A 26,883-nucleotide genomic window follows, 5' to 3' on the forward strand; every position below is an offset into this window, starting at 1 on the left:
TCACATCTCAGCGGAGACATGTAGGACCTAAGGCAAAGACAGAAGTTATAACAGCAGAATAGAGAACACACACACAAACGTGCACTGAAGCTTTGAAAAGCTTCCTCACTCTTATTCAGCATCTCTCAGAAAACATAAACAAAAATTGAATGTGTAATATAACTACAAATCTGGTTGCCTTCTGTCACCAGCTCCTGTATTATTATGTTGTTTAATCTATTGTATCTTTAATTTTAAATATTTCACAGGCCAGACACATAATTTAATGCCATGGCGCCATCTTGTGGATATCTTTTAAATTAACATCATATTGGTCAACTATAATCTAACTCTTGTTTTTGGGATGTATCCTTAGAACTTGAAAAACACTATGAAGAGAACCAGAAGATGTTGGAGGTGAAGGCCAGGCAGCTGGACGGCCTGGAAGATAAAATGAAGATGATTCTGGATGCCATTAACAAGCAAATCCAGATATACAATACCTGCCAGTAACCTGCCAAAGTCCATCTGATGTCCAGCTAATGCCACTGACTGGACTAATGTCACTACCGCCTGTACCAAGAGAACATGGAAGACACTAAACTGGCACTGGTCGCCAGTATGGTCACTTTTCTACAGATGAATAGCAACTATTTTTATTACCTGTTTGTTGTAATAGAGAGCTGCAGGAGCTGAGATTAATAAGAGGATGAATAAGAAGGGAGGGGTTCATTCGTTCTGTTTTAAAGATGCAGGGTGAGAAGAGGAGGGAGATAGGGAGGGTTCATGAGACGTGACTGACTCTCCTCATGGTAATAATGTACAATACACTTGATCTATCCAACAGGGTCTTTTAAATACACCGAGTATTTAGATTAAGTGTGGTAGATTAGACCTCAAAGGTAGTGAGTTCTCCAGAAGGAGTGCTGGTCACCAATGGTTTACACTGCACTTCAGTGCTTCATAGTCCCTCTGCTGGTAACCTGCCAAAGTAGCCAAACCTTCCAGTACTGAAGAACCCTGGAGGTGCTGCTTGAATCACACAGCCTGTTTTATAGTACATATAGTACTGGGGGAGACGTTCTGATTTCTCTGCATTGATGACTGCAACTGTTTTCTTACAAATTTTAATGATACATTTTAACCACATCTTTTAAACACAGCAATAAATTCATTCCTTCCCACTAGGTCCTGATCCCATCAGATCTTTTGTGGTAAACACAGTCAAGATGATGCAACAAACATGTACAGCACCATTTAATGTGCCAAGGGCAGCAGGATTTGAGAGTCAAAGTCATGAACCAAACTGATGAATAACGAAAACACAAATGGAAGACGTCAAACACACAAACACAAAGTAACAACAAATGCTAATGCTAAGTCCTTGCTAAGTCTTTCAAACATGATTATTAATCCACATGAGGCCGTAAATAAACAAATACATAGCAACATTCTGACACATCACAACAAAAGCCAGATGGAAAGTCCATTGGTGGACAAGGTAGCCAAGGTGGGGAGTCCCCCCCACCACACAAACACACACACAAATTACCCCTTAACAAAATGACCCCACACAGCCCATCAGCTAAACTGCCCTCAACAACTACCCCTACAGCTAAATGACTCCTCAACAACTACCCTATCAGCCTAATATCCTTCAAGCACAACTACTCCAACAGCTAAATATCCCTTAGACTCAACAATCCAATTACCAATAACAGCTCAGTCAAAATGAACCTCCACAGCCAATTAGAACTGAACAAAAATGAATCCCAGTCCCAAATGAATGGGCAGTCATGGCCGGGTGGTTAGGGAACTGGTCTTGTGACTGGTGGATCGTGGGTTCGATTCCCAGACCTGATTCCAAGACTGTGGTGCCCCTGAGCAAGGCCCTTAACCCTCAATTGCTCACTTGTATAAAAATGAGATAAAAATGTAAGTCACTCTGGATAAGGGTGTCTGCCAAATGCCGTAAATGTAAATATAATCCAACAGCAAAATACTCAGCAGCCACTATCAACATTCAGCTTTCAAACACAACTACCACAACAGCTAAATTACCTCTCAACCTCATTTCATGTTAAATATCATTTAACAGAATTTATCAGGTTATCAACTATAAAACCGTTTTTATCTACCTTGTCAAGCCAACATAAAGGTCATTCATTAACTTTGTCTTTTCCCTAAAATAGTGATTTATATATTTTATATTATATATTAATATATAATATTAATAAAAATATATACTGTAACAGTAAAGTAAAATAGTATGGGATTCGAATAACAATTCACCACATTTTCCTTTAAATGCTGAATTAGAATGATACAGTATAAAGTTCTGATATATACAGTATATAATCAAGCAAGTATGCCTAAACTGGACACTTTATTCACCCAAGATTACTGGACGTGTAATACTGACCCCTAGTGGTTGTAAATGTAGTTGTTGCCCGGAAGTGCCGCCTGTTATTACTGAGACAGGTTAACTGGTGCCATCTCACTCCGGTGTGTTTAGATCTCCAAGTGCGAGTCATCGGCCGGGGAGCTGCTGAACAGGTGGAGCGACATCGCCTCCGCTCTTTTGTTTATATCCGCCGCGTATGTTTTCTTTGCCGAACAGAATGGGCCCTGGGTAGAATGTTCTAGAAACAGCATTAGTTTGTAGCTCGCTAGCTACCGAAACACAAATGCGGGCGGAGCGGCGGCCCGTTGCGGTATTGCGAGCCTGGGGTTGGAGTGACACCGAGTAGCCGGCGGGTTGGTGTGAACACGGGGGAGAACGACAGTCGCGATACTCTCAACACAAACGTAAGTGAGTATTGTAACGATAACGTGTGTCTTAAACGTACACCACCGTGTCGTGTTTGTGCTTGTGTAGCAGAGTTGACCGCTACTCCGTCCGCCTTGGTCGGACTCATGCTAACGCTGAACTAGCCAGTAAGTGACCACACACACACACACACACACACACACACACACACGGGCCAACACCGCCACATACACACACGGGCCAACACCGCCACATACACACACGGGCCAACACCGCCACACACACACACGGGCCAACACCGCCACACACACACACACACACACGGGCCAACACCGCCACACACACACACACACACACACACACGGGCCAACACCGCCACACACACACACGGGCCAACACCGCCACACACACACACGGGCCAACACCGCCACACACACACACACGGGCCAACACCGCCACACACACACACACGGGCCAACACCGCCACACACACACACACACACGGGCCAACACCGCCACACACACACACACACACGGGCCAACACCGCCACACACACACACACACACACGGGCCAACACCGCCACACACACACACACACGGGCCAACACCGCCACACACACACACACACACACGGGCCAACACCGCCACACACACACACGGGCCAACGCCGCCACACACACACACGGGCCAACACCGCCACACACACACACGGGCCAACACCGCCACACACACACACACACACACACACACGGGCCAACACCGCCACACACACACGGGCCAACACCGCCACACACACACACACACGGGCCAACACCGCCACACACACACACACACGGGCCAACACCGCCACACACACACACACACGGGCCGACGCCGCCACACACACGGGCCGACGCCGCCACACACACACACACACGGGCCGACGCCGCCACACACACACACACACGGGCCGACGCCGATACGCACACACACGGGCCGACGCCGATACGCACACACACGGGCCGACGCCGATACGCACACACACGGGCCGACGCCGATACGCACACACACGGGCCGACGCCGATACGCACACACACGGGCCGACGCCGATACGCACACACACGGGCCGACGCCGATACGCACACACACGGGCCGACGCCGATACGCACACACACGGGCCGACGCCGCCACACACACACACACACACACACACGGGCCGCCGCCACACACACGGGCCGCCGCCACACACACACACACACACACGGGCCGCCGCCACACACACACACACACACACGGGCCGCCGCCACACACACACGGGCCGCCGCCACACACACACACGGGCCGACGCCACACACACACACGGGCCGACGCCGCCACACACACACACACGGGCCGACACCGCCACACACACACACACACACGGGCCGACGCCGCCACACACACACACACACGGGCCGACGCCGCCACACACACACACACACGGGCCGACGCCGCCACACACACACACACACGGGCCGACGCCGCCACACACACACACACACGGGCCGACGCCGCCACACACACACACACACGGGCCGACGCCGCCACACACACACACACACGGGCCGACGCCGCCACACACACACACACACGGGCCGACGCCGCCACACACACACACACACGGGCCGACGCCGCCACACACACACACACACGGGCCGACGCCGCCACACACACACACACACGGGCCGACGCCGCCACACACACACACACACGGGCCGACGCCGCCACACACACACACACACGGGCCGACGCCGCCACACACACACACACACGGGCCGACGCCGCCACACACACACACACACGGGCCGACGCCGCCACACACACACACACACGGGCCGACGCCGCCACACACACACACACACGGGCCGACGCCGATACACACACACACACACGGGCCGACGCCGCCACACACACACACACACACGGGCCGACGCCGCCACACACACACACACACGGGCCGACGCCGCCACACACACACACACACGGGCCGACGCCGCCACACACACACACACACGGGCCGACGCCGCCACACACACACACACACGGGCCGACGCCGCCACACACACACACACACACGGGCCGACGCCGCCACACACACACACACACGGGCCGACGCCGCCACACACACACACGGGCCGACGCCGCCACACACACACACACGGGCCGACGCCGCCACACACACACACACACGGGCCGACGCCGCCACACACACACACGGGCCGACACCGCCACACACACGCACGGGCCGACACCGCCACACACACGGGCCGACACCGCCACACACACACGGGCCGACACCGCCACACACACACACGGGCCGACACCGCCACACACACACACGCACACGGGCCGACACCGCCACACACACACACACAGGGGCCGACACCGCCACACACACACACACACACACGGGCCAACACCGCCACACAGGTCCCTGCATTGTTGTGTTGATTAGAGTCAGCAGCACAACAGTGGTGTGTATGCGTGGTGTGTATGCGTGGTGTGTATGCGTGGTGTGTAAGTGTGTTAAGTGTGTTCGCTGGCCCTGTCTCCATGGCGGTGTTGTTGGCCCGCCAGCGCCTTTAGCTTCGCTGTAACATCCAGCACAGTCCGCTAGCTGGGCAGCGTAACTGGGTCCGTGTTTGGTGCTGCCCACAGTGTTGGTCAGCCGTGGTCATTAGTTCAGCTGTGCTCGTACAGCTAATAATAATAATAATAATAATGTTAATAATACAGACACCGCTAATAATTCAGTAGTTCTGGGGCCAGCAGACCGACCATCTCGTACATTAGTTTAGCCAGCACGGTTAGTGAGACAGGATTGTACATTTTATCGGTTATCTAACCTCCTTGGTTGAAAATGTTACACGTTCCCAATTATTTTGTTGGCTTGTTCGCGATATTTCTCTTTTAAGTGGACGTGTTAATTTACATGGAGATGTAATCATCTTCTGTTATTAGCTTAGCTAGCTAGCTACCTTCTCGGGTCTGACGGCGAACGTCCCGGTCCGTCGTCCGTGTTGCGGTCTGACTGGTGTCCGTTTATTCGTGTGTAACGTGAAGGGCGTTTGGACCGGTGTTCGTGCGGTATGTGGTTCTGTACCATCATTCTTTCCCTTCTATCTTCAGCCTCCCCCCGATTTTGTTCTGGGAGTGTTCAGACTAGAAACGCCGCCAAGATAGCTGGACCGGGAAGGAAGCGACACAGCTCAGAACCAGACCCCAGCGAGAGCGGCTCAGGTAGCGGCAGTGAGGTGGGTGACAGCCCCGTTAGTGGAAAGTGGATCAAGATGGCCAGCAGCACCGCGTCCAGCGAGGCGGGCCGCAGGAGGGCGCAGAGAGGACCCGACGATGCCACAAGTAGCAGCAAGAAGAAGCAGAAAGATCGGGCCAACCTGGAGAGCAGGGAGACCAAGCGCTTGGCCGCCAACCCCGAGGGCAAGAAAGGTAAACGGAGACCTCGAACTTAAGTTCTTGTTTTATTGATTGCCCATTAGTGCTTTGGCTCTTGGTTCTAGTATGTAGCAGAATGAACAATATAAAAGAAATGGGCAAAGATCACCTGAAACGACAATCTGTTGTATGGTGATTTCACAATGTGTTTTTTTTATCTGTGGTTATGGATCATCTACTGGTTTGCATTGACTTTAACAAGTTTGTCTGCTGCCTTAGCTCCTTATCAGTTTGTTTTGCAAGTATCGTAAAATCAATACCTGTATGAGAATTTGCTAAAGGCCATCTGAGAGGTTACGTGTTTAGACAATGTAGTTATTTGACGTGGTATATCATATTTAAGCCATAATACTGATACTGTAATATTTTACTTAATGAGTTAACCGTCTTCACAGTTAAAAGGTTTCGCAGATATGGTATACTTTTGAGTCTTTTTTTTCCATTTATTATTTATTTATTTTTTAACTTTTTGTGTATTGACACAAAAATGACAAGCACAGGGGGGAAAACAGTCATAGTTGTCCATTCCTTTAAAAGCGTGATTGTTGTTTTAATCTTAAACATATCATGGCACCATCTTCATATCGACATGAAAACCTTCTTTCCTTAGTGTGATTATTCTAGCGCTCTACATTCATTCAACTGCATCACAACTTCCACTGTATAAAGAATGCTGTCTCACATGTTAGTGATATGCTGGACTTCCCAGTCATACAGTGACATTTGGGCTTTGTTACCCTGTAGTGCATTGCAACTTCAAACACGGTATTGTGGGAGCAAAACAAAGAAATGAAAGTGAAATGATCAGTTGCGGGGGGAGAAAAGAACCCTATTATGACAAGACAAAGGGCATATAATTATAGCCCCAGTGTGGTTTTACCTTGTTCGTTAAAACACCTGTGTTTGTCATGTTATAACAAATAAACATTAGAATAGGCCTAAATGTACTGCAGTGCAAGTGTACGCAAGCCTTTGAAGTCATGCCTGTGTTATTGGAGTAAAACAAAATGGTGGCGCTTCTGTAGCTGGGTCGATGTGGTTCTTGCATATGGCAAAAACACGGCGATGCTGACATTAAGAGACCCGACTGCTCACCCGTTGTGTTCACCACAGAATACTGAGGCAGTCCAGTTACAAAACTGGCCGTATCGTCCTCCTATACGTTTGGTGGTAATCATGTGTTCTCTTCCTGTATATGGTTCTCCTCATGTTCTTGGTGGTTTATGGTCATTTGAACAAGTTGTTAGTTGAATTAGAGCTCTTGTCTCATTTTTGTGCAGTTATTCATGAGGACCTTGATGAACTGTTAGATTTGTTTTGTTCATTTTCAACTGCTCAGTTTATGCAACACATATATGTATGTATGTTTGCACGTGTGAAAATGTATGTTTTTGTATTTGCATGGGAGTGTGTATTATTTGTGTGAGAGTATGTATTATTGTTTGTTATTTTTATGTATTATTGGTGTGGGAGTGTTTGTGTGTCTGCGTGGGAGTGTGTCTGTGCATGCGCGAGACTGCTGAATGTCAGAGTGCTACAACCCGAGCCAGTGCTGTGAAGCAGGCCTTTGTCAAGGTCATGCGTGCAGCTCTGCCCTCCACCAGCCCTCCCCCCCCGCTCCAGTATCAGCCCCCCCCTGCTCCAGTATCAGCCCCCCCCTGCCCCAGTATCAGCCCCCCCCTGCTCCAGTACCAAGCCCGCCCCAGTATCAGCCCTTTTCCCCCCCCTGCTCCAGTACCAGCCCCTCTCCCCCCCAGCCACGGTATCAGCCCTCTCCTCCTCTGCAGCACCTCTCTCGGGTGCCACCCCCCACACCAGCTCTCAGCAACGCCCTGGCATCCAACTTGGCTGTGATGGTCTTTACTACACAACAGACATGAAAACCCACAACGTGGAAACCCACACTGCTGTCATTTAAATGGCCAGGTTTACCCCACTGGCCTGTCTGGGTGCTTACTGATGTTTTATCTGAAATTAGAAGTTGTTTAATAATGATTTTTAAAACTGGTGCTGTTAGATGGAACTAGCTCTGCAGAGTGAATTAGAGGTGATTCTAAATATAGGCTGCCTTACTGCCTTCCTCTTTCACAGTTGCTCTCTCTGCTGCACTCTCACTCATGCCCACATTATCCACCAGCTGTCTGGGCACAGGATGAGCTCAGCAACCAGGTGTTGTGTGTAATAAATGTTGAGCTGTGGTCAGTGGTCACCTGTATTGTGTACTTGGGTAAATGTTTGAGTGATTCCAGCGTTTATTTATGGGTTTGTTTTAAAAATGGCAAGTGGGCGGTTTTGTTATTTGAAGTGTTAATGTCTCGGTTGTAAATTCCGATTGACCTTTTAGATCTAAAAACAAATGTTAATTGATTTGTAGTAATTGATGATTATTAAAACTCATTTAAATGTGTTGATATTCTTTTTGGGATGTGCAAGTTTCCACTACACACCTGGAGTAAGGTCATGTGCACTGTTTAATTACATACTCCCTGTATGTAGATGTTATTGTGGTGTTATGTTGAGCGTGTGCATGTTTTGATGTGTGTGTGTGTGTGGGTGTGTGTGTCGTGTGTGTGTGTGTGGAGATGTGTTTCTGGACTGGAAGCAGACGGTCAGTGAGGTGATCGTCCGGCTCCGGTGTGGAGAGGAAGCGCTGAGAGTTGAAAATGTGGACGTGGCCTTCTCTGACGATGCCTGTCAAGTGCGCTTTCCAGGTGAACTAAAATGCGGCCTTCATCTTTTCTGCACACGTAGAGTTAATCTCGTAGCTATCAAGCTTTTATCACTGCATGATGCATCAAGGTTGTTTTTTGTGCCCGCACCCTTTGACTTATGAAGTGTGAACTGTCGTGTGCTCAGATGGGCGTGAATGGAGCTGTCACTTGCACGCGGAGATTGAGAGCTCCTGCAGTAAAGTGCTATATAAGGACAAAGGCAGCATGCTGCAGCTCGTTATGCCCAAGAAGGTCCCCTTCAACACGTGGCCCACTCTTATGGTAAGGTCCCCTTCAACACGTGGCCCACTCTTATGGTAAGGTCCCCTTCAACACGTGGCCCACTCTTATGGTAAGGTCCCCTTCAACACGTGGCCCACTCTTATGGTAAGGTCCCCTTCAACACGTGGCCCACTCTTATGGTAAGGTCCCCTTCAACACGTGGCCCACTCTTATGGTAAGGTTCTACGTTACAAACTGGTTACTTAAGAATGTCCTTATTTCAGTCCTCCACTTGTCTGTGTACCTTTTCATGTTTGTTGTTTTTGCTTGTCACAAAGCAGAGCAGCAAGGAAAACGAACCAGTGAACATACTGAGTGATAACGGAGGCAGTCATCAGTTACCCGCAGAGCAGCCTGGGAAATCGAGCCTGATCTCAGAGACGCTCAAAACCACCAGACAGCAAACACCGCCGCCACCGTGGGACCAGAAGCGTGGTAAACCGGACCGGGCTGCAAAAAGAGGGAATAAGAACAAACAGGCAGAGTACCTGGGGGGCTCCGGGGTCAAGGCGGCGGAACCTAAGCCAGGCTCGAAAGAAGAACGGACACCTGAGCCCATACCTAAGCGCGCGGTCCACCCTTCCAAGCACTCGAAGGGCTCTAGCGTAGCGGCGCCCCCTGCACGCGAGCCTGTGGCCAAGACGGTCATCAACGGCAATCCTGTCTCGCTCGCCGGTCACGACTCCACGTCTCCGTCTTCTAGTGGGCGGGAAAGCAAGACAGAACCCCAGGTTAAAGGTCGAGTATGCCATGGGTCAAACCTGCCACAGCAAGAGAAGGTGGTTGAGAGAACTGTCGAGAGAAATACTAAGGTGAGAACCCTTGGTTTATTCAAGACCACGCAGATGTGGCCTTAGCTGAATTAAGGGTGAGAATAAGCCAATTGAGTAACGTCAGGACTGTTTGCTTTTAGGACGAAGCAAAGAAGGACCAGGTGCCCGCTTGTGAGTCAGCAGTACTGTCAAGAGACCCTGTGGCTCCCCCAGTAAGGACTCCAGCTCCCAGAATCCTCCACAGGCCTGAGGAAACCTGCATTGGTGCATCGGCAGGGGAGGAGCATGAGAAGTCCAGGGTGGAGGAGGGGACTGATGTTGCCGGGCAGAGCCAAAGTCAAACGGAGTCCTTGGCCCAAACCGCAAGGTCTGAGGTTCTTATTCCAGCAGCCACCCCCAAAGGGGAGGAGGCCGTGCACGCTGGGGAGGAGAAGAGAGACCGGTGTAAAGAGGAACCGTGTGAGAAGCGAGGCGAGGAGGAGAATGGAGGTCAGTTCAGCACAGCCTGGAGTAAAGTCTACACAGTTGTCCTTACGCAGCCTTCAGTCTTTGCTTTGTCTTTTTTCACATTTGTCATGCTTCGGTTTAAATGTGGCATGTGGCGTCCTTGCCCGGATGCTTCACAGCTATGAGTCATTTAAGGTGCCTGTGTTTGGTGAAACCACAGCCTGGCAGGAGAGCAGCGTCCTGCACACATTGCCATGTGAGACCAGGGGGTCTAGGGAGGGCTGCAGCTGGCCCTGGTCCAGTGGGACCGCACTGTAGGGTCCACACACGCTTCCCCCAGTGCTGGGGGAGGGAGCGCACTGTAGGGTCCACACACGCTTCCCCCAGTGCTGGGGGAGGGACCGCACTGTAGGGTCCACACACGCTTCCCCCAGTGCTGGGGGAGGGAGCGCACTGTAGGGTCCACACACGCTTCCCCCAGTGCTGGGGGAGGGACCGCACTGTAGGGTCCACACACGCTTCCCCCAGTGCTGGGGGAGGGACCGCACTGTAGGGTCCACACACGCTTCCCCCAGTGCTGGGGGAGGGACCGCACTGTAGGGTCCACACACGCTTCCCCCAGTGCTGGGGGAGGGACCGCACTGTAGGGTCCACACACGCTTCCCCCAGTGCTTAGACACCATTTTAGTGAGGAGTATTAGGAGTCTTGTAGCCTGGAGGAAGTTGCTACAGCCTTTTGCCCACCTTTAATGCCCACCTGTAGTCCTGGAGATCAGAGTAATGGGTTTTTAAGTGATTGGCGGCTGGACTGAATGAAGTGGATAGCCCAGTTTATATCAGAAGTGGCCTCGCACACAAATGATGTATGCATGTATGTTTCTAGGCCCAGAGCCAATGGTGAACCTGCAGTTTGTGAAGAATGACTCGTATGAGAAAGGGACGGACCTGATGGTGGTTAATGTTTACTTGAAAGAAATCTGCAAAAAGACTTCCAGGGTGCTCTTCAGGGAACACGACTTCACCCTCATCTTCCAGACCAGGTGAGGGAATACTGAGCACCGCGCAAGATGTTTGCATACAGATATGTATTGAGATCAGTCCCAGTAGATGAAGATCTGGGTTCTGTCCATTTTGGAGGAAAGTAGGAATAAAGAGTAACGTTTGTATCAATGTAGGTCACTATCAGGACATCAGTACAGATCGCCAGTACAAATGTGAGCTAGCTTGTGTCCAGAAGTGTTTTATTCTGGTATGTGTGATTGTGTGTCACGTCTGAGCCATGCACATGAGTAACTGGTTTTTAATAGCACACTGCCTTCATATTTAATGCTTCTATCTGCTGATATTTGCCCCGTTTAAGTTGGGTCCATTTGTATTTTATATTGCTTATTTTTGTGTTCAGTGATGCCAATTTTTTGCGCCTTCATCCCGACTGTGGACCAAACACTGTCTTCAAATGGCAAGTTAAACTCAGGTGAGGGCGTCTGCTTCAGTTTTGGTGTCTTCAGCATTCTTGTTCAGCGTGGATTTGTCTTGAATTTGGCTTTTTCCCCATTGTCAATGTTTCAGGAACCTTATCCAGCCAGACCAGTCCAGTTACTCCTTCACCCCGTCCCGCATAGACATCTCCCTGAGGAAGAGGCACAGCCAGCGCTGGGGGGGTCTGGAGGCCCCAGCCCCACAAGGTCTGCTGCCTGGCTTCCGCGTCCGCAAAATGTCCACCGCACACCTGCATGTGTGCAGAGCTGCACAAACAACCCATGCATACGTTCAGTCGGTCCGAGAAGTCTCTCGTCTTATAAAAGCACTCAGTCTTTTGTTTAGTCCCTTAATTGCTAACAGTGAGTTTGGGCGTTTACATTAGTCATCATGCATAAAAAAAAAAAACACCACCTTTTGTTGTGTGCATCAGTCACACGGTTGAGTTGTGTTCAGGGAGTGAGTGCGCAGGGCTGGTGGGGGCGGAGCAGGTTGTCAGTGTTTGTGTGGAAATGAGGGCACTGCTCCATGCAGGAATGTGTATACAGAGAATGATCCAGTAATCTAACACCTGTGCTGAACTCCACCCTGTCGAGTGCATGTGTGTCCTTGTCCCTGTGCCAAAACCCTGATCCACACAGCGCGGCACTCCTCAACACTGACACATACTTTTGCTAATACTGCCTGGCTATTCTGCTCTAGAATTAATACAGAATTTTTTGCTGTAGCAATCAGAATGCGATTTTTTTTTACATATTCCCTCTGTTGTTGACGAGCTCCAGCTTAATCTTGATGTCTTTGACCTTTAAGCTTTGTTTTCTAACCACAAGCTCTATCCTCCTCTGTTTAAGGTGCAGTGGGGGGCGCAAAGGTCGCCGTGCCCTCCGGTCCATCCTCCCTTGATGTAAGTCAGCCAGGGAGCAGCCAGCATGCCCTGCCCGCCAAGGAGGAGCCGCGGGTGGGTGAAGAGAAACCCAAACCCCCTCGGACTCCAGAGGACGCCGGTCTGGACACGGTGGTGCCCCGCTCCGTCTCCGAGCATGTTCCCATCAAACAAGAGCCAGTCGTTGCCACGGTAATCAGAAGCCACTGTCGTTTCGTTAATTTTTATATTTTTATATATATATATATATATATATATATATATATTATATATATATATAATATTTATATTTATATATATATAATATTTATATTTATATATATATATATTTTTTTAATCTGGATTAATCACACTGAAATCTTGAAATTAATCTATATTAAAATGGCTCATATGCATGCTACCCAAGTAATGACTAAAAGTCAGTTTTTGAGATAGGGTTTCTTAATACAGAGGGTGCATTAGACCAGGGGCTCATCTCCTGTTTCCAAAATGCATCTGCTTGAGAAAGCTGTTCTACTTTGATACTTGAAGAAAAAAAAACATGCTCAATAAAATGTAGGCTACTCGTGTTGAACGGTTTATTCAGTTAAACATGAATTTGTAAGCCTACATACTGTACATTAAAAGTGGTTGATAACATGTTTATTCAGCTAAACATGATATTTGAAATGTAAGCCAACATATAGTACATTTAACCTCCCGGACGTAATTTGGGGGGGACTTTTTCAAAAGCCGGTTTTGGTCCTCTGCAGTTTTAACGGTTAAAAAGAAATATTTAAATAGCGACGAATCTAGCACTAGGACAATGCAGAAAACCACCGCTCGGAGCTCCGCTCCGGTAACACTTTACGTTCCTAAAAATGAATTTTCCGTGAAGCAAACCTGGCGACTTCGTGGCTGCATCCATGTAAACACACGTACGATTTGTAATTCACAGGTTTGAAAACTCGTTCTCGCCCCTACTGTGCAATTTGGTTAGGAATACAGCCGAGCTAAACTATCAAGTTGAAAGTCATCATTAGGCCTGTCGCGATAATTACATTATCGACTTATCGTACGATAATTTTTTTTACCGCGATCAGTTTTGCTGATGTTGATAATTGGCCATTGGATTTCCGCGCACATTTGTTTACACGAGAGTAAACCGCAACTACGTTAGATTTCAGAAAGGCACGTAGTGCTGCTCTCTCACCCCTCCCCCCTTAAGGGAAGACAAATCTGTGATCAGAGAGCGACATCTACAGGTTAGGAAATGAGTGCAGGACACGGAGAGCGCATGCGTCAATAACAGTGCCTCCACACACACACACACACATACACGTGGAGACGTGTTCGCGAACGTATTCGAGGCTAATAGGACTCTAAATGATTCGAAACAATTCGCTTTTTATCACATTATTTAGTGGTAGTTTATTATAGTGACCGTCGCCTACCTCCGCGAACGGTGGAAGCGTTTATACTTGCTTTTCTTTGCAGTGTTGTTCGAAACAATATGTGGTAGCATAAGAAACACCCTCAAAAACAGGGGAAGGAACATTTACCTGACGAACTTTAATGTTGCTTTTGTGTTTCAGGTTTGAAAAGTGCTGGAATTTGTTCATTTCACAACAAATATCTGTCTGACTGAACAGTTCTCTCGTATTACGTCCATTAAATAATTTGATAAAAAGAAGTGGCTTTGAAATGGACCTTTAAAGTGACGTACAAGTGCTTGAATTCCACCTTTTAAACGTGTATGAATCCTGCAAACATGACTTTGTTCATTGCGCTGAGGCGCGGCGCGCGCGAAGTAACAAAATTTGAGAGGTGCACAGGGTGGCCAGGTCCTACAAAAATTTCCCTCACAAAGTCAGTGTGCGAATCGACAGCGCGCGACGCCCTCGCGCACGGGCGGAGCCACTGCGATATTATCGTATATCGCGATAATTTCTGGGACAATATATCGTTTTGAAAATTTTGTTATCGTGACAGGCCTAGTCATCATAGTTTGCTTACCCATTTTGACCCAGTTCCCAACCCAACTTTAAGAATAGATTAACGGCAATAATTTTTATATCGCCCGATAAGAGTATCAAATTAACGAACGCCGTTAACGGCCCACCACTTATATATATATATATATATATATATAAAATATAAAGCATTAACACCAGATGTAGCGCAGCGTGGAGAACATGCGGGCTCTCTGGAGCCACCTGAGGCCTTTTGTCAGCGTCAGAATGCACCCGAAGCTGTGGCTCACACAGTGAGCGTGTCCTTCTCCCCAGCCAAAGCCCACCTGCATGGTGCAGCCCATGACCCACGCACTTCCCACGGGTGTCGAGAGAGTTGAAGAAGAGGAGGAGAAGAAGGTGTGTCTTCCCGGCTTCACGGGACTGGTCAACCTGGGCAACACCTGCTTCATGAACAGTGTGATCCAATCTCTATCCAACACCAGGGAGCTGAGGGACTATTTCCATGGTAAGCAACATCAAACACAGTATTTGAGGTGTTTGTGTTGTCATTTATGGTCCATGGGTTGTGTTTACGTATCACATTACGTATCACCCTAGAGTAAATTTTACTTTAAAATGGCCATTGAAATGATATCTGTACATTAAAGCAACAAAAAAACCCCTGCTTGTTCAGCCAATGATCATTTATGTTCCTGCTGCTGAAATGATTGCTACCTGATTTGTGTGCATTTGTATGTTACCATTGGCATTTCCCTCATCCAGATCGGGCATTTGAGGCAGAGATCAACTGTAATAACCCACTGGGCACTGGTGGAAGACTGGCCATAGGGTTTGCCGTTCTGCTCCGGGCATTATGGAAAGGCACCCACCATGCGTTCCAGCCCTCTAAATTAAAGGTAGCGGTCTCCCTCAACCTACTGCCCCCCCTGCTGGCACCTCACTGGTTCACCTTCCCATTGCTCACGTTCCCTGTCATCAGCCCTAAATTTAGCAGGTAAGCAGCCTGATGTGTTTTGTGTCTCCCGGTAGGCGATCGTAGCCAGCAAGGCCAGCCAGTTTACGGGCTACGCTCAGCACGATGCCCAGGAATTCATGGCCTTCCTGTTGGACGGGCTACACGAGGACCTGAACCGCATCCAGAATAAACCCTACACCGAAACGGTGGACTCGGATGGACGGCAGGACGAGGTGGGAGTCGGGACAGCTTCGTCCAGCGCAGTGCCGTCCTTGTTGGGTGCTGACGGAGTAACACGGAGGTCCCCCAGGGCCTGGGGCCTCCTCTCTAAATCAGTTTGGCCAGCTGTTTCAGAACACTCCTTCTGACCTGCGTTTGTGGTCAAGGACGTGTCTGATGTAATATCTGCTGGCTCACGCTGCTTTTGCACGTCTCACCCAGCCATATTTGCTGTCCATATATAGTTTATATATACAATTAATTCAGATGCTTGTCTGCAAATATTTCATTAACAATGGCGAGAACTGTGTTTGCTTTTCTGATTTGACAGGTTGTAGCCGAAGAAGCGTGGCAGAGACACAAGATGAGGAATGACTCGTTTATAGTTGATCTGTTCCAAGGCCAGTACAAGTCAAAGCTGGTTTGTCCAGTGTGCTCTAAGGTAAGCCAAGCAAGTTTGGATTCTTTAAGATGTGTTTTTTTAAAGACTGTGCGTGCGAGTATACATGTACAACTTGTATATATATTTTTGCTTTATCTGATGTCTGATCAGTTGCCTCCCTTCCCTCTCTAGGTTTCTATTACCTTTGATCCTTTCCTGTACCTACCTGTACCCCTACCTCAGAAACAGAAGGTGCTGACTGTCTTTTATTTTGCTAAGGAGCCCCACAAGAAGCCAGTAAAGGTGAAATTAATCAAATGCTTTCATACATGCATAAAGCATAGAATATCTCTCTCATATTTTTGTCCATTTTATTTATATATATATATATATATATATATATATATATATATATATATATATATATATATATATATATATATATATATATATATAAATTAAAAGGACAAAAAATATGATATATATAATTTTTATTTATTTCTATTTAAAATTGGAAATGCAGTTTTTGGTGAGTGTAAGCAAGGAGAACTCGAGCACAAATGAGGTACTGGAGTCCATTTCCCGGAGTATGAGGGTCAAACCGGAGAACCTGAGGCTGGCAGAGGTATCAAGCTTCTTTAACACTTTCCCCACAACGCCATTTACCCTTCGACACACTCTACATAATGCACACGAGCAGCTGCTTTACTGTATAATTACCGGCAGTTTTTCAAATCTTTTTTCCCCCTCTGGTCCTGCTTAACACGTGGCCCTTGTAACAACGTCGTGTGTAAAATGTGTCCATTTCCTCTCTAGGTGGTGAAGAGTCGCTTCCATCGGATCTTCTTGCCGTCTCACTCCCTTGACGCGGTCTCGTCCTCCGACATGCTCTTCTGTTTTGAGATGGTGTCCAAAGAGCTGACTAAGGAGAAAGTGCTCCTGCTCAGGGTGCATCAGGTCTGACGCTCCATCACACCAGATCTGCCACTTTGCGCCGTTCGACTGTTCTGACCTGTGTGTTGTTTTCACGTCATAAACACATGTGCTCGTGTTGTGCCTTCAGAGGCTTCAGGTTCCCAGTATCCCCATGGCCAAGTGTGCGGCGTGTCAGAAGCCGCCTCAGTCCGACGAGGACAAGCTGAAGCGTTGCATGCGCTGCTACCGCGTGGGCTACTGCAACCAGTGAGTCGTGCATTTTCACTTAATAGGGAGTTTGGGGGGGGTTCACCTGCAACAACTTCTTAAGCATGAGTTCACATTTAAAAAAACCATCTGATTTGGTCATGAAAAGCAACCCATCCCCCGCCCCCCCCTTGTGCTTAAGGACTTGCCAGAAGAACCATTGGCCCAACCACAAGGCCCTGTGTCGACCTAACTTTGAGAACGTGGGGCTGCCGTTTTTGATCAGTGTGCCTGAGTCGAGGCTGACCTACGCTCGCCTCACACAGCTCCTGGAAGGGTACGCCAGGTAGGAACCGCCACGCACTTGGACCTTGCGTTCAAGAATCCTCCGGAACAGCAGTGACCGTGACCGCTCTCTCCCTCGTCCCGCTCGCCTTTGCGTCCAGGTACTCTGTGAATGTTTTCCGGCCCCCCTTCCAGTCTGGTCGGACATCTCCAGAGGCCAGCCTGTCCCGCGAGGACCAGCCTGCAGTGACGGGGGCCGTTCCTGATGGCCCGGGGCCGGTGGAGGAAGCTCCGTCTGCGGGTGGATTAGGGGATGCACGGGAGCAGGCCAACTGCATCTCGGGCCCTGAGGCGGAGACGGGACAGGCGTCTGCTCGCTCTGTGGGCGACGTGGATACGCTCTCCACTCGCACCACGGACTCCGGTTTCTCAGAGCTGCCGCCCAGTTCCCAGGACCAGTTTGGAGAAAAGGAAACTTCTTGCGAGAAGGCTGTGAAACCAGAAGGTACCTTTGCAATTGAGGCGTCCATTAAAAACTCCCCCTTGTTTATTTTATTTCATCAACATTTATACTTCATCTTTGATAGGTTAATAGAAAAGGTTTGTGTTACAAAGTATTGACAAATATGTGGAGTTAATATTTCTTTTGCACTTGTGTTTTCTGCAGCCGCCGTGACGGGTTACCAGCATCCGTCTGAGTGTAACTATGGCAGTGCGTCTCAGTTCTATATATCCCTACTGGATGCCAACAACAAGGAACAAAAACTTGACGACAAAGGTTGGTGTTTTGCCTCTATTGCTCACCTGTCTCTCTCTAACTGGTTCCTTCTTTTCACTCACCCCCTTGGCCTTGCTCACCGACTCCCCCTGTAGGTGAGAGTATGCTGGAGGTGACAGAAGACTGCACCTTGGAGCTGGTGTGGAAGAATAACGAGCGGCTGAAGGAGTACGTGCTGGTGCGCTCCAAAGAACTGGAGTTTGACGAGGATCCGGGCTCCGCCAGTGAGACCGCCCGAGCGGGCCACTTCACTCTGGAGCAGTGCCTCAACCTCTTCACCAGGCCCGAGGTGCTTGCCCCAGAGGAGGCATGGTACGCCCACAGACACTTACAGTGGCCCAAAAGCTGAACTGTTCTTTAAAGGAAGCTCACCCAGAGTGTACATTGGTAGTCGTGAGATTTTGCTTTAGCATAATGGAGCTAATAAGTACACTACGTAGAAGACTGTAAACTGTTTGGATGTGTGTTGTCGATTTAATTTAAGTTCTCAAAGCCTTTTTGTCATTGGAGTCATTGGATTGGAGTGTAAATGAAAAAGAAATCTGAAGAAAAACAATAATTTTGTTTATTTTCGTGGCTCAGGTATTGTCCAAAATGTCAGCAGCACAGGGAGGCGTCGAAACAGCTGCTACTGTGGCGTCTGCCCAACGTGCTCATCATCCAGCTCAAACGCTTCTCCTTCCGGAGCTTCATCTGGAGGGACAAGATCAACGACATGGTGGACTTCCCCGTGAGGTACCAGCAAACCCTGGACCACACAGGCTAGATCACAAGATCAGAACCCCACACAGGCTAGATCACAAGATCAGAACCCCACACAGGCTAGATCACAAGATCAGAACCCCACACAGGCTAGATCACAACATCAGAACCCCACACAGGCTAGATCACAACATCAGAACCCCACACAGGCTAGATCACAACATCAGAACCCCACACAGGCTAGATCACATCAGATCAGAACCCCACACAGGCTAGATCACATCAGATCAGAACCCCACACAGGCTAGATCACATCAGATCAGAACCCCACACAGGCTAGATCACATCAGATCAGAACCCCACACAGGCTAGATCACAACATCAGATCAGAACCCTACTTAGGCTAGATCACAACATCAGATCAGAACCCCACTTAGGCTAGATCACAACATCAGATCAGAACCCCACTTAGGCTAGATCACAACATCAGATCAGAACCCCACTTAGGCTAGATCACAACATCAGATCAGAACCCCACTTAGGCTAGATCACAAAATCAGATCAGAACCCCACTTAGGCTAGATCACAACATCAGATCAGAACCCCACTTAGGCTAGATCACAACATCAGATCAGAACCCCACTTAGGCTAGATCACAAGATCAGAACCCCACTTAGGCTAGATCACAAGATCAGAACCCCACTTAGGCTAGATCACAAGATCAGAACCCCACTTAGGCTAGATCACAAGATCAGAACCCCACTTAGGCTAGATCACAAGATCAGATCAGAACCCCACTTAGGCTAGATCAGAAGCTCGTTCATTTGAAAAATGCACCATGGCATGGAGCCACACTCATGTGTGCTTCATACTGATCGTCCACAGAAACCTGGACCTGAGTAAGTTCTGTATCGGTCAGAAGGAAGATGTCCAGCAGCCGCCCATTTACGACCTGTATGCTGTGATAAACCACTATGGAGGAATGATTGGTGGCCACTACACAGCCTACGCACGTCTCCCTAACGACAAGAACAGCCAGCGCAGTGACGTTGGTAAGTAATGAAACCCTTCCCCTGCTGTAAACCAGACGTTTCCCAATCTTAATCTGTCAACGCCGTCTGTAAACACTGGGAATGCCGCGCTAGTAAGACGGTTAACGGCTTTCTGGCAGCACCGTACTGCCTTAGGGTCTCCGACGGCTCTAGTTTCCAGAAACGCTGTGTCACCATTAGCCTTCCGTCCCCCCCAGGTTGGCGTCTGTTTGATGACAGCACCGTGACCACGGTGGAGGAGAGCCAGGTGGTGACGCGCTACGCCTACGTCCTGTTCTACCGCCGAAGGAACTCTCCGGTGGAGCGGCCGCCCCGCCTGCTCACGCCCCTGGGGGCGGAGTCGCCCGGTGCAACCGGAGCCCCGGCCAACCAGGTGAGCTCACTTCCTCCTCCCTCGTCTCTCGTTTCCTCACATGTTGCTTTACCTGGAGCCACTGCATTGTTTATGAGCCCTGGGGATAATGTTTATTATAAGATTAGATAATAATAATAATAATAATAATAATAATAATAATAATAATTACCCTGGGGATAATGTTTATTATAAGATTAGATAATAATAATAATAATAATAATTACCCTGGGGATAATGTTCTTAGAAGATCGGGGTTTCTTAAAGCCCAATTCAGTCAACGTAAACTGAATCAATAGATCAGTCAAAGAGGCCTACTGTGAACATCAGTTCTTTTTTCTTTTTTTTTTGATAAAAGTGGTTGTTTTTCACAGTGTGAAATGTGGAAAATGTGCCCAGCAGAAAATATTGACTATTGAATTAATAAAGTTACACTCATTGTGCATTTCTCGCTTCTCTATTACCTTGTGGGTGAAATCTGTTCATTTAAAAATGGTGTTTGGATATTGAAGTATGGGTGGTGTTTGCAGATGGGTGGGGGTGTAGGTGGGGGTGTGTGTGGGTACGGGTGGCTGTATGGATGTGGGCCGGTGGGTGAGTTGCATGCTTACTGGATCACTTGTATTTTATTCACAACTGTGATGAGAAATTGTCATGGGTATTTTTTTATTTTATGTGATTATATTTTCAGACCGATCAAACTATTATTTATAGATCTGGTCAAGAACTGATTTCAGTGATATCAAGAGACATCTTCGTGAAAATTAAACATTTGTTCCAATTCTGAGATGCAAATCAAAGGTATCAAACATGAAGTATTGTCATTAGTGTAGCTGAGCTGTGAAAAGGAGCAACAATACACATCAAACCAGAGCCAAGGACAACTTGAAAAGATTAGAATGGTTAGAATGAAACAACCACATGGCTTCTGTTCATCAAGTCTCATCAAAACGTGTGAATACTAGCAGTTGCTCTATTATTTGCAATTATTTCTAAAAGCTATTTTCTTGTTTCTCTGCACCACAGAAGTCTGTAAGAGGTTGTTTTTTATATAGAACTACACATTGAAAATGTCCATGCATTAAAAAATGGAAAATGCAGAAAAAAGTTGTTTTTAAAAGGTTCCTTTCCAGTTCCATCTTATATGTTGGATATTTGGACAGTAACCAATGTTTGTTGTTTAAACAAAACATGCTGTTTTGTGTAATGGACATAATGAAATTAAATTCTGGGGTTTTTATCCAGTAAAATTGTTTAAAGAGTTGAATTTGATGGCCTTATATTCTAGGCCATTATACTGTCTGCAGACCAATGTAATGTTAGTTGTTGCAAATTTAGGTGGGTACCGAAAGTTCATGTAGTACTCTGTAGGAATTTGCATCCTCATTAAAATCAGAAATTTAATAAGAGGTAAAAAAAAATTACTATTAAGTAATTTTGCTGGAATTTTGCCAATACAAGATGATTGTATTGGAATGTCATGTTTGAGTTGGTGACTGTCATAAAGTGAACATAAACTACCAGGCTTAAAATGGTGCTGTGCTGAAGTTATGGTCTATAGCCATCATAGGTTCATAGTAATGGAATGGTTTTAATAAAGTTCAGCTGGGCAGTGGGATATCTACAGGGTTTTATGTTCATCTACACAGTTGGGTATTTGTGATCCATTCAGCAGCTGCCTGCGTTCAAAACTTTGTGCCCAGTTCTACGTGGTACCTGTACATTCAAAGATGGAATCATTAGTTTAAGGCTGACTGTGAGGGAGGGTTTTTCTAAAAAGAAACAAAAATTAACCACCATGGACAACTACTTCCCAGCTGGTGTCATTACTGCTCTGGGGGAACACTGGATACAATTCTCCACAATTGAGCAGTCACGATTCACCGGTTATTTTAGAGATACTAATGAGATACTATGTATAAAACCACTTGGACTTTTGCCATGTAGTGTAGATATGTCAAAATGCACCTGGTCTTGCTTTTAACAAGTCCGCTACACTCGCCATATAAACAATTTGCTAAAAATTTAATTAGGTCAATTGAAATGTCAAATTTCAGGAAAAAAAATGTGTTTCTTAAAATGGCCTTTTTCAATTTCATTGTACAATGCTTTTGAATTCAGTATTGTTTGTAAAACATTTCGGATGGAAAGGAGATGATTAATTCATTGTGTACCTTAAGTCTGCTGGTTAAGTCAGCTGGTTGAAAATGTTTTTTTTTTTTCAGTTCAGGTGATGAGTATTATTTAGCTTTTATTTTGGGAGCCAAAATGAGCATTGCTTTGGCTGTCATTGGGTGCTTTTGAGGCCCGGCCCTATCCTAGAAGCTGACACAGGTTTCCACCAATCGCAGGCGTCTCTGATATGGCAGGAACTGGAGGAGGAAGAGGATTGGCAGCATGAGGCTCCTTCCCGGGGCCTGTTCTGGTCTGCTCTGCGACGAAGAGCCAGGGTGACTTCAGACGAAGAGGAGGAAGGTCGCGGAGGGTTGGTGGCAGGGCACCGACGACACCGTGTCTCGGACTATTCAGACGACGACCGCGTCAGATATTTCATCCTAGGCACTCTGGCTGCAGTTTTTGCCTTGCTACTTAACCTCATCTACCCTCTGCTGTCCAGATCTCGCTGGATTTAGGCTGAACGTGGGGACCCCCAACCCACATTTACATGTCCTCCGTACATCTGATGTCAAAATAAGAGCACAGCCCACAACCAACACGCACACAAACGAAAGAATGAAGTTTGCGATGATTGCACTTTACACTTAGAATCCAAGAGGGGCTACAGCTGGATCAGTTTGATGGTGGTTGCCACTGTGATGCCTTGAAACTTGTTACTTAACTCTGGGATGAGAAGCTAAGCGCACTGTGTTGTCTGAAGTGTTTGTTTATTTATTTATTTGATTTTAAACATCATGTACTGTATTGTTGCCATAGAATGAATTACTCTTTCAGCATGACCCATACATTTTTTCACAATGTTTCACATACAGAGCAACTCACACTGGTACATAGACTCCAGCTTGCAGCTTGTTAATATGTGGAGTAATTATCTCTAGTAGTAATCCTTAGCTGCAATAGTCCTCTATGTAATCTTTTTTTTTTTTTTTTTTTTTTTTTTTAAGATAAACTTTGGCTTTGACTACTGAACCTGTCTGAGATTAATGGTTCAGTAGTCAAAGCCAAAGTTTATCTTAAAAAAGATTAAGATTACATTCAGCTCCTACCATTCATGCCCATTTGCAAAATTATAGTATATTATGGCCCTTTATATAGACATATATATATGATTATTCTTGCTCAATGAATATTTTTTTTATGCAGTGGTTGAGATATCAAACAGGCAGACTTTCCAACATCAATGGCTATATCGGTCCTCGTTGTAGCTTGTGCTAGTTGTCATGCAGTGGTCTCTGACCTCTTAAGAGGAAGTAAGCCTGTCAAGTCTGAGATATCATTATCCTAAGCAGTAATGCTTTTTCTACCCTAGCTCTGTATTTCCAAGGTGGTAGCCTCATCCCTGTACCTTCAAAACTCACTAGCTGCCCGAGCTAGTTCTGTATTGCCCTAACTACAGAATGTCCTTAAGAGGTGTACATTTGCTTATTGTGTAGTTTACCTGGTCAGACTAAAATGCGCCTTCCATCATTTGGAAACATTTCTAATAGATTGCATAGAGTGTGTATTGTCTAAGTCCCATGCATATGTGCAGTCCTGTTGTAGACTAAGATCATGTAAAACTGGATTAACACACTCAGGGATCTTGCTATTTTCTGTAATAGTCCATATGATCCATCCCAATTGCAGTATATCCATTTAACTTCCATTAAGGCTTCAGTAGATGTCAAAACCACTACACCTTTTGTTCCATCGTTGTTATTTTATGCTACTGCATATTTACACACTATGAAGCAAGAATACAGCTGTTGACATCTGGAAATGCAAACGTTTCCACATTCCTACTCATCAAAGTATTCATGTTTGGAAAAATATAACAAGAGTGGAGTGTGATTTGTCCAAATTTTGGGGGGTTTTTGTTTGTTTGCTTTTGTTTAAGCATAGTTCCCATTCCTTCAGGTTACATCCTCCATGATGTAATTACTACATCAGTCATACATGGCGTGAACTCTATGAAAAATCTTTTGCATGTTTTAGAACACTGCTTTTTAAATTTTTGTGTATAGGTCAAATAATCCTATTTAAGATATTGCACATTTGTCACAGCAATAATCCTGTCACAGTACAAATTCTTCAAAGATGTTTTTTGTTCTGCTGTACAGTAATTTCTTTATTGTAAATTTTTAAAAAATCAGTCTTATATTGCCTGAATAAATTACATTTTTCACATCATAACTTTTCCTGCTTGCAATTACATGTGATTTTGTTTTTTACCTTTTGTTCACTGATCAGATTGTAATTTTATTTATTTATTTTTTTATATTGCGTTTGCGAGACTTGCAACCTTTTGATTTATTTTACAGGCTACTAGCCAGGCACTATTTGGGACAGACTTGGACCCTGAAGGACCCCCTCAGTTGGGTACGGAGGTGGCATCTGATCTATTTGCCTGCTCTGCAGAATGTTCTGGCCCATCTTACACCAGCATGGAGGAAGTGGACTAACCCTGACCTGCAGCTGTGGCAGTGAGCAACAGTGGCCCTTGCCTCAGAGAGAGGCCACTCGCTTCAATGAGACTTCAGAGCTCGTCAGTCGATCAAGCCCAGCCCAAGGTGCTCAAGTTGCACTTGTGCAACATTTTTAAACGACAAAATCAGAAAAGGGGAGGGGGGCAAAAAAAATAAAACCATGTGTATATCTCGCAACACTAAGAGTGTGTAGAGCTACACAGGACAGCAGGCGGTTTGTACACATGAAAATGCATACCGAAGGGATTACCTAGGGGTTATCTCAGAAGGAGACTTGAACAGAGAGATTCACAGCTAGGGGTGCAAATATTTGATCACACAGCCACTGGCAAAGGTGCATTGCCAATTGTTGTTTTGGCACTTGTGTTTATCCCCTTGGGTGTTAAGCAGCTTATCACTGATCTGCACATCGTTTTGAGAAAATGGAACCATTCTCGACATCCTACAGTTTTGGCATTCACAAATTAATGGTTAACACAGAGGACAAATAATATACTATTTACACATAAGGTGGGCTGGCTGGAGTGGTTTTCTTGTATCTCTTTGGAGTGTTGACTTGTTCATTTGCTAAGCGGTGCTTAAAATGATTTGAAAATTCTGTAAAGCCTGTCAATGAATATGGACAGCTTTTTGTGTGCGTGTCTGTGAGGAGTAATAGTTTTTTTTTTGTTGTTTATTTTGTTTTTTGGTCTTGTACTTCCATTGAATTTTACTTTTTTACGCTGTGTCCTGTGGAAAGTCTACATTAAACGCAACCTCTTGAACGATAGAGAGACATGCATGTTGACGACCTGTAGCGTGTTGTGTATCATTGCCCAGACCTCTACATATTCTCATATATTATCCCTTTTTTATTTGAAGTGGATTGTATCATGTCCTCACCTTTTTTGTATTAGGCTGTATATTAAGCAGGGACTGGGAGTTTGGTGATAAGAATGCTGCTGTTAATAAAGATATAAATGGTTAATTTAAATAAAACTTTTTCAGTAAATTAAAGGGGTTTGTTAGTTGGATGCATTTTCCCTAGTTATGTTTTTATTAGGAAGTCATGAAATAGTTTTTGCATAACTTAGTGTGGATTTGTTTGAGAAATCAAAGGCTTATATTAAGCACAAATAATCTTTTATTCAAGCATAAATAATCTTGAATGTAATGCGAACGTGATTTAGTGCAGCAGTTGGCTTAACTTATCCTCTTACTCACCTTTTTTTCCTTTTTAACCATTTACATCTTGCTGTATAACTTATTCCAAAGAAAGAAATTTGTCAATCCATAATCAGTGGAAAATGAAAAATAATGGCCATGAATCCTTCTAATCATTATTGTCAAATTATCTGATATTTTGGTAGAAGCAGAGAATATCAGTCAAGTTAATAATAGCCTTAAATGGTTGGATAATGGCGGCTTTCTTTATTCAGCTCATTATTTTAATTTCGGTAGTTTAAAAGGTCAAAAACTAATATCATAGACAGGGTATAGTAGACTGAAGTTTTTGTCTTAAGGTCCATTTTCTGAGACATGGAGATTTAGTCACTCTTCTTCTTTCGGCCATTCCCGTTTAGGGGTCGCCACAGCGGATCAAACTCCTCCATCTGGCCCTGCCCTGAGTGTCCTCCACTGACACACCAGCCACTCTCATATC

The 26,883-nt window shown here is 46.3% G+C and overlaps 2 protein-coding genes across 10 annotated transcripts in view; both read left to right on the top strand.

Moving 5' to 3' along the window:
* Window positions 1-1,166, top strand: part of lamb2 (laminin, beta 2 (laminin S)) — a 41,902-nt gene extending 40,736 nt beyond the window's left edge. Inside the window, 1 exon segment of the mRNA XM_076983780.1 lies at window positions 356-1,166. Coding sequence (XP_076839895.1) covers window positions 356-492 — 137 coding nt within the window. The 3' untranslated portion in view covers window positions 493-1,166.
* A 1,274-nt stretch (window positions 1,167-2,440) lies between these two features.
* usp19 (ubiquitin specific peptidase 19) lies at window positions 2,441-26,033 on the top strand. Of its 9 annotated transcripts, none has more exons than XM_076983643.1 (26): window positions 2,441-2,787; window positions 5,898-6,215; window positions 8,804-8,932; window positions 9,078-9,214; window positions 9,493-10,026; window positions 10,128-10,476; window positions 11,318-11,474; window positions 11,837-11,908; window positions 12,004-12,119; window positions 12,765-12,988; window positions 15,064-15,256; window positions 15,514-15,647; window positions 15,781-15,939; window positions 16,257-16,367; window positions 16,500-16,610; window positions 16,831-16,932; window positions 17,124-17,264; window positions 17,371-17,489; window positions 17,632-17,775; window positions 17,876-18,219; window positions 18,382-18,492; window positions 18,588-18,804; window positions 19,075-19,227; window positions 20,080-20,246; window positions 20,444-20,619; window positions 25,077-26,033. In XM_076983643.1, the coding sequence occupies exons 2-26, from the start codon at window positions 6,059-6,061 to the stop codon at window positions 25,215-25,217; spliced, it is 4,398 nt and encodes a 1,465-aa protein (XP_076839758.1). In that variant the 5' UTR covers window positions 2,441-2,787; window positions 5,898-6,058; the 3' UTR covers window positions 25,218-26,033. The 9 variants fall into 9 exon arrangements, with proteins under 9 accessions (XP_076839758.1, XP_076839759.1, XP_076839754.1 ...); XM_076983644.1 differs by having other exon boundaries at window positions 12,771-12,988; XM_076983639.1 differs by lacking the exon at window positions 25,077-26,033 and adding an exon at window positions 22,950-23,690.
* The last annotated feature ends 850 nt before the right edge of the window (window positions 26,034-26,883 follow it).

This window comes from Brachyhypopomus gauderio, chromosome 21, assembly GCF_052324685.1.
Source record: "Brachyhypopomus gauderio isolate BG-103 chromosome 21, BGAUD_0.2, whole genome shotgun sequence".
Classification (NCBI taxonomy): domain Eukaryota; kingdom Metazoa; phylum Chordata; class Actinopteri; order Gymnotiformes; family Hypopomidae; genus Brachyhypopomus; species Brachyhypopomus gauderio.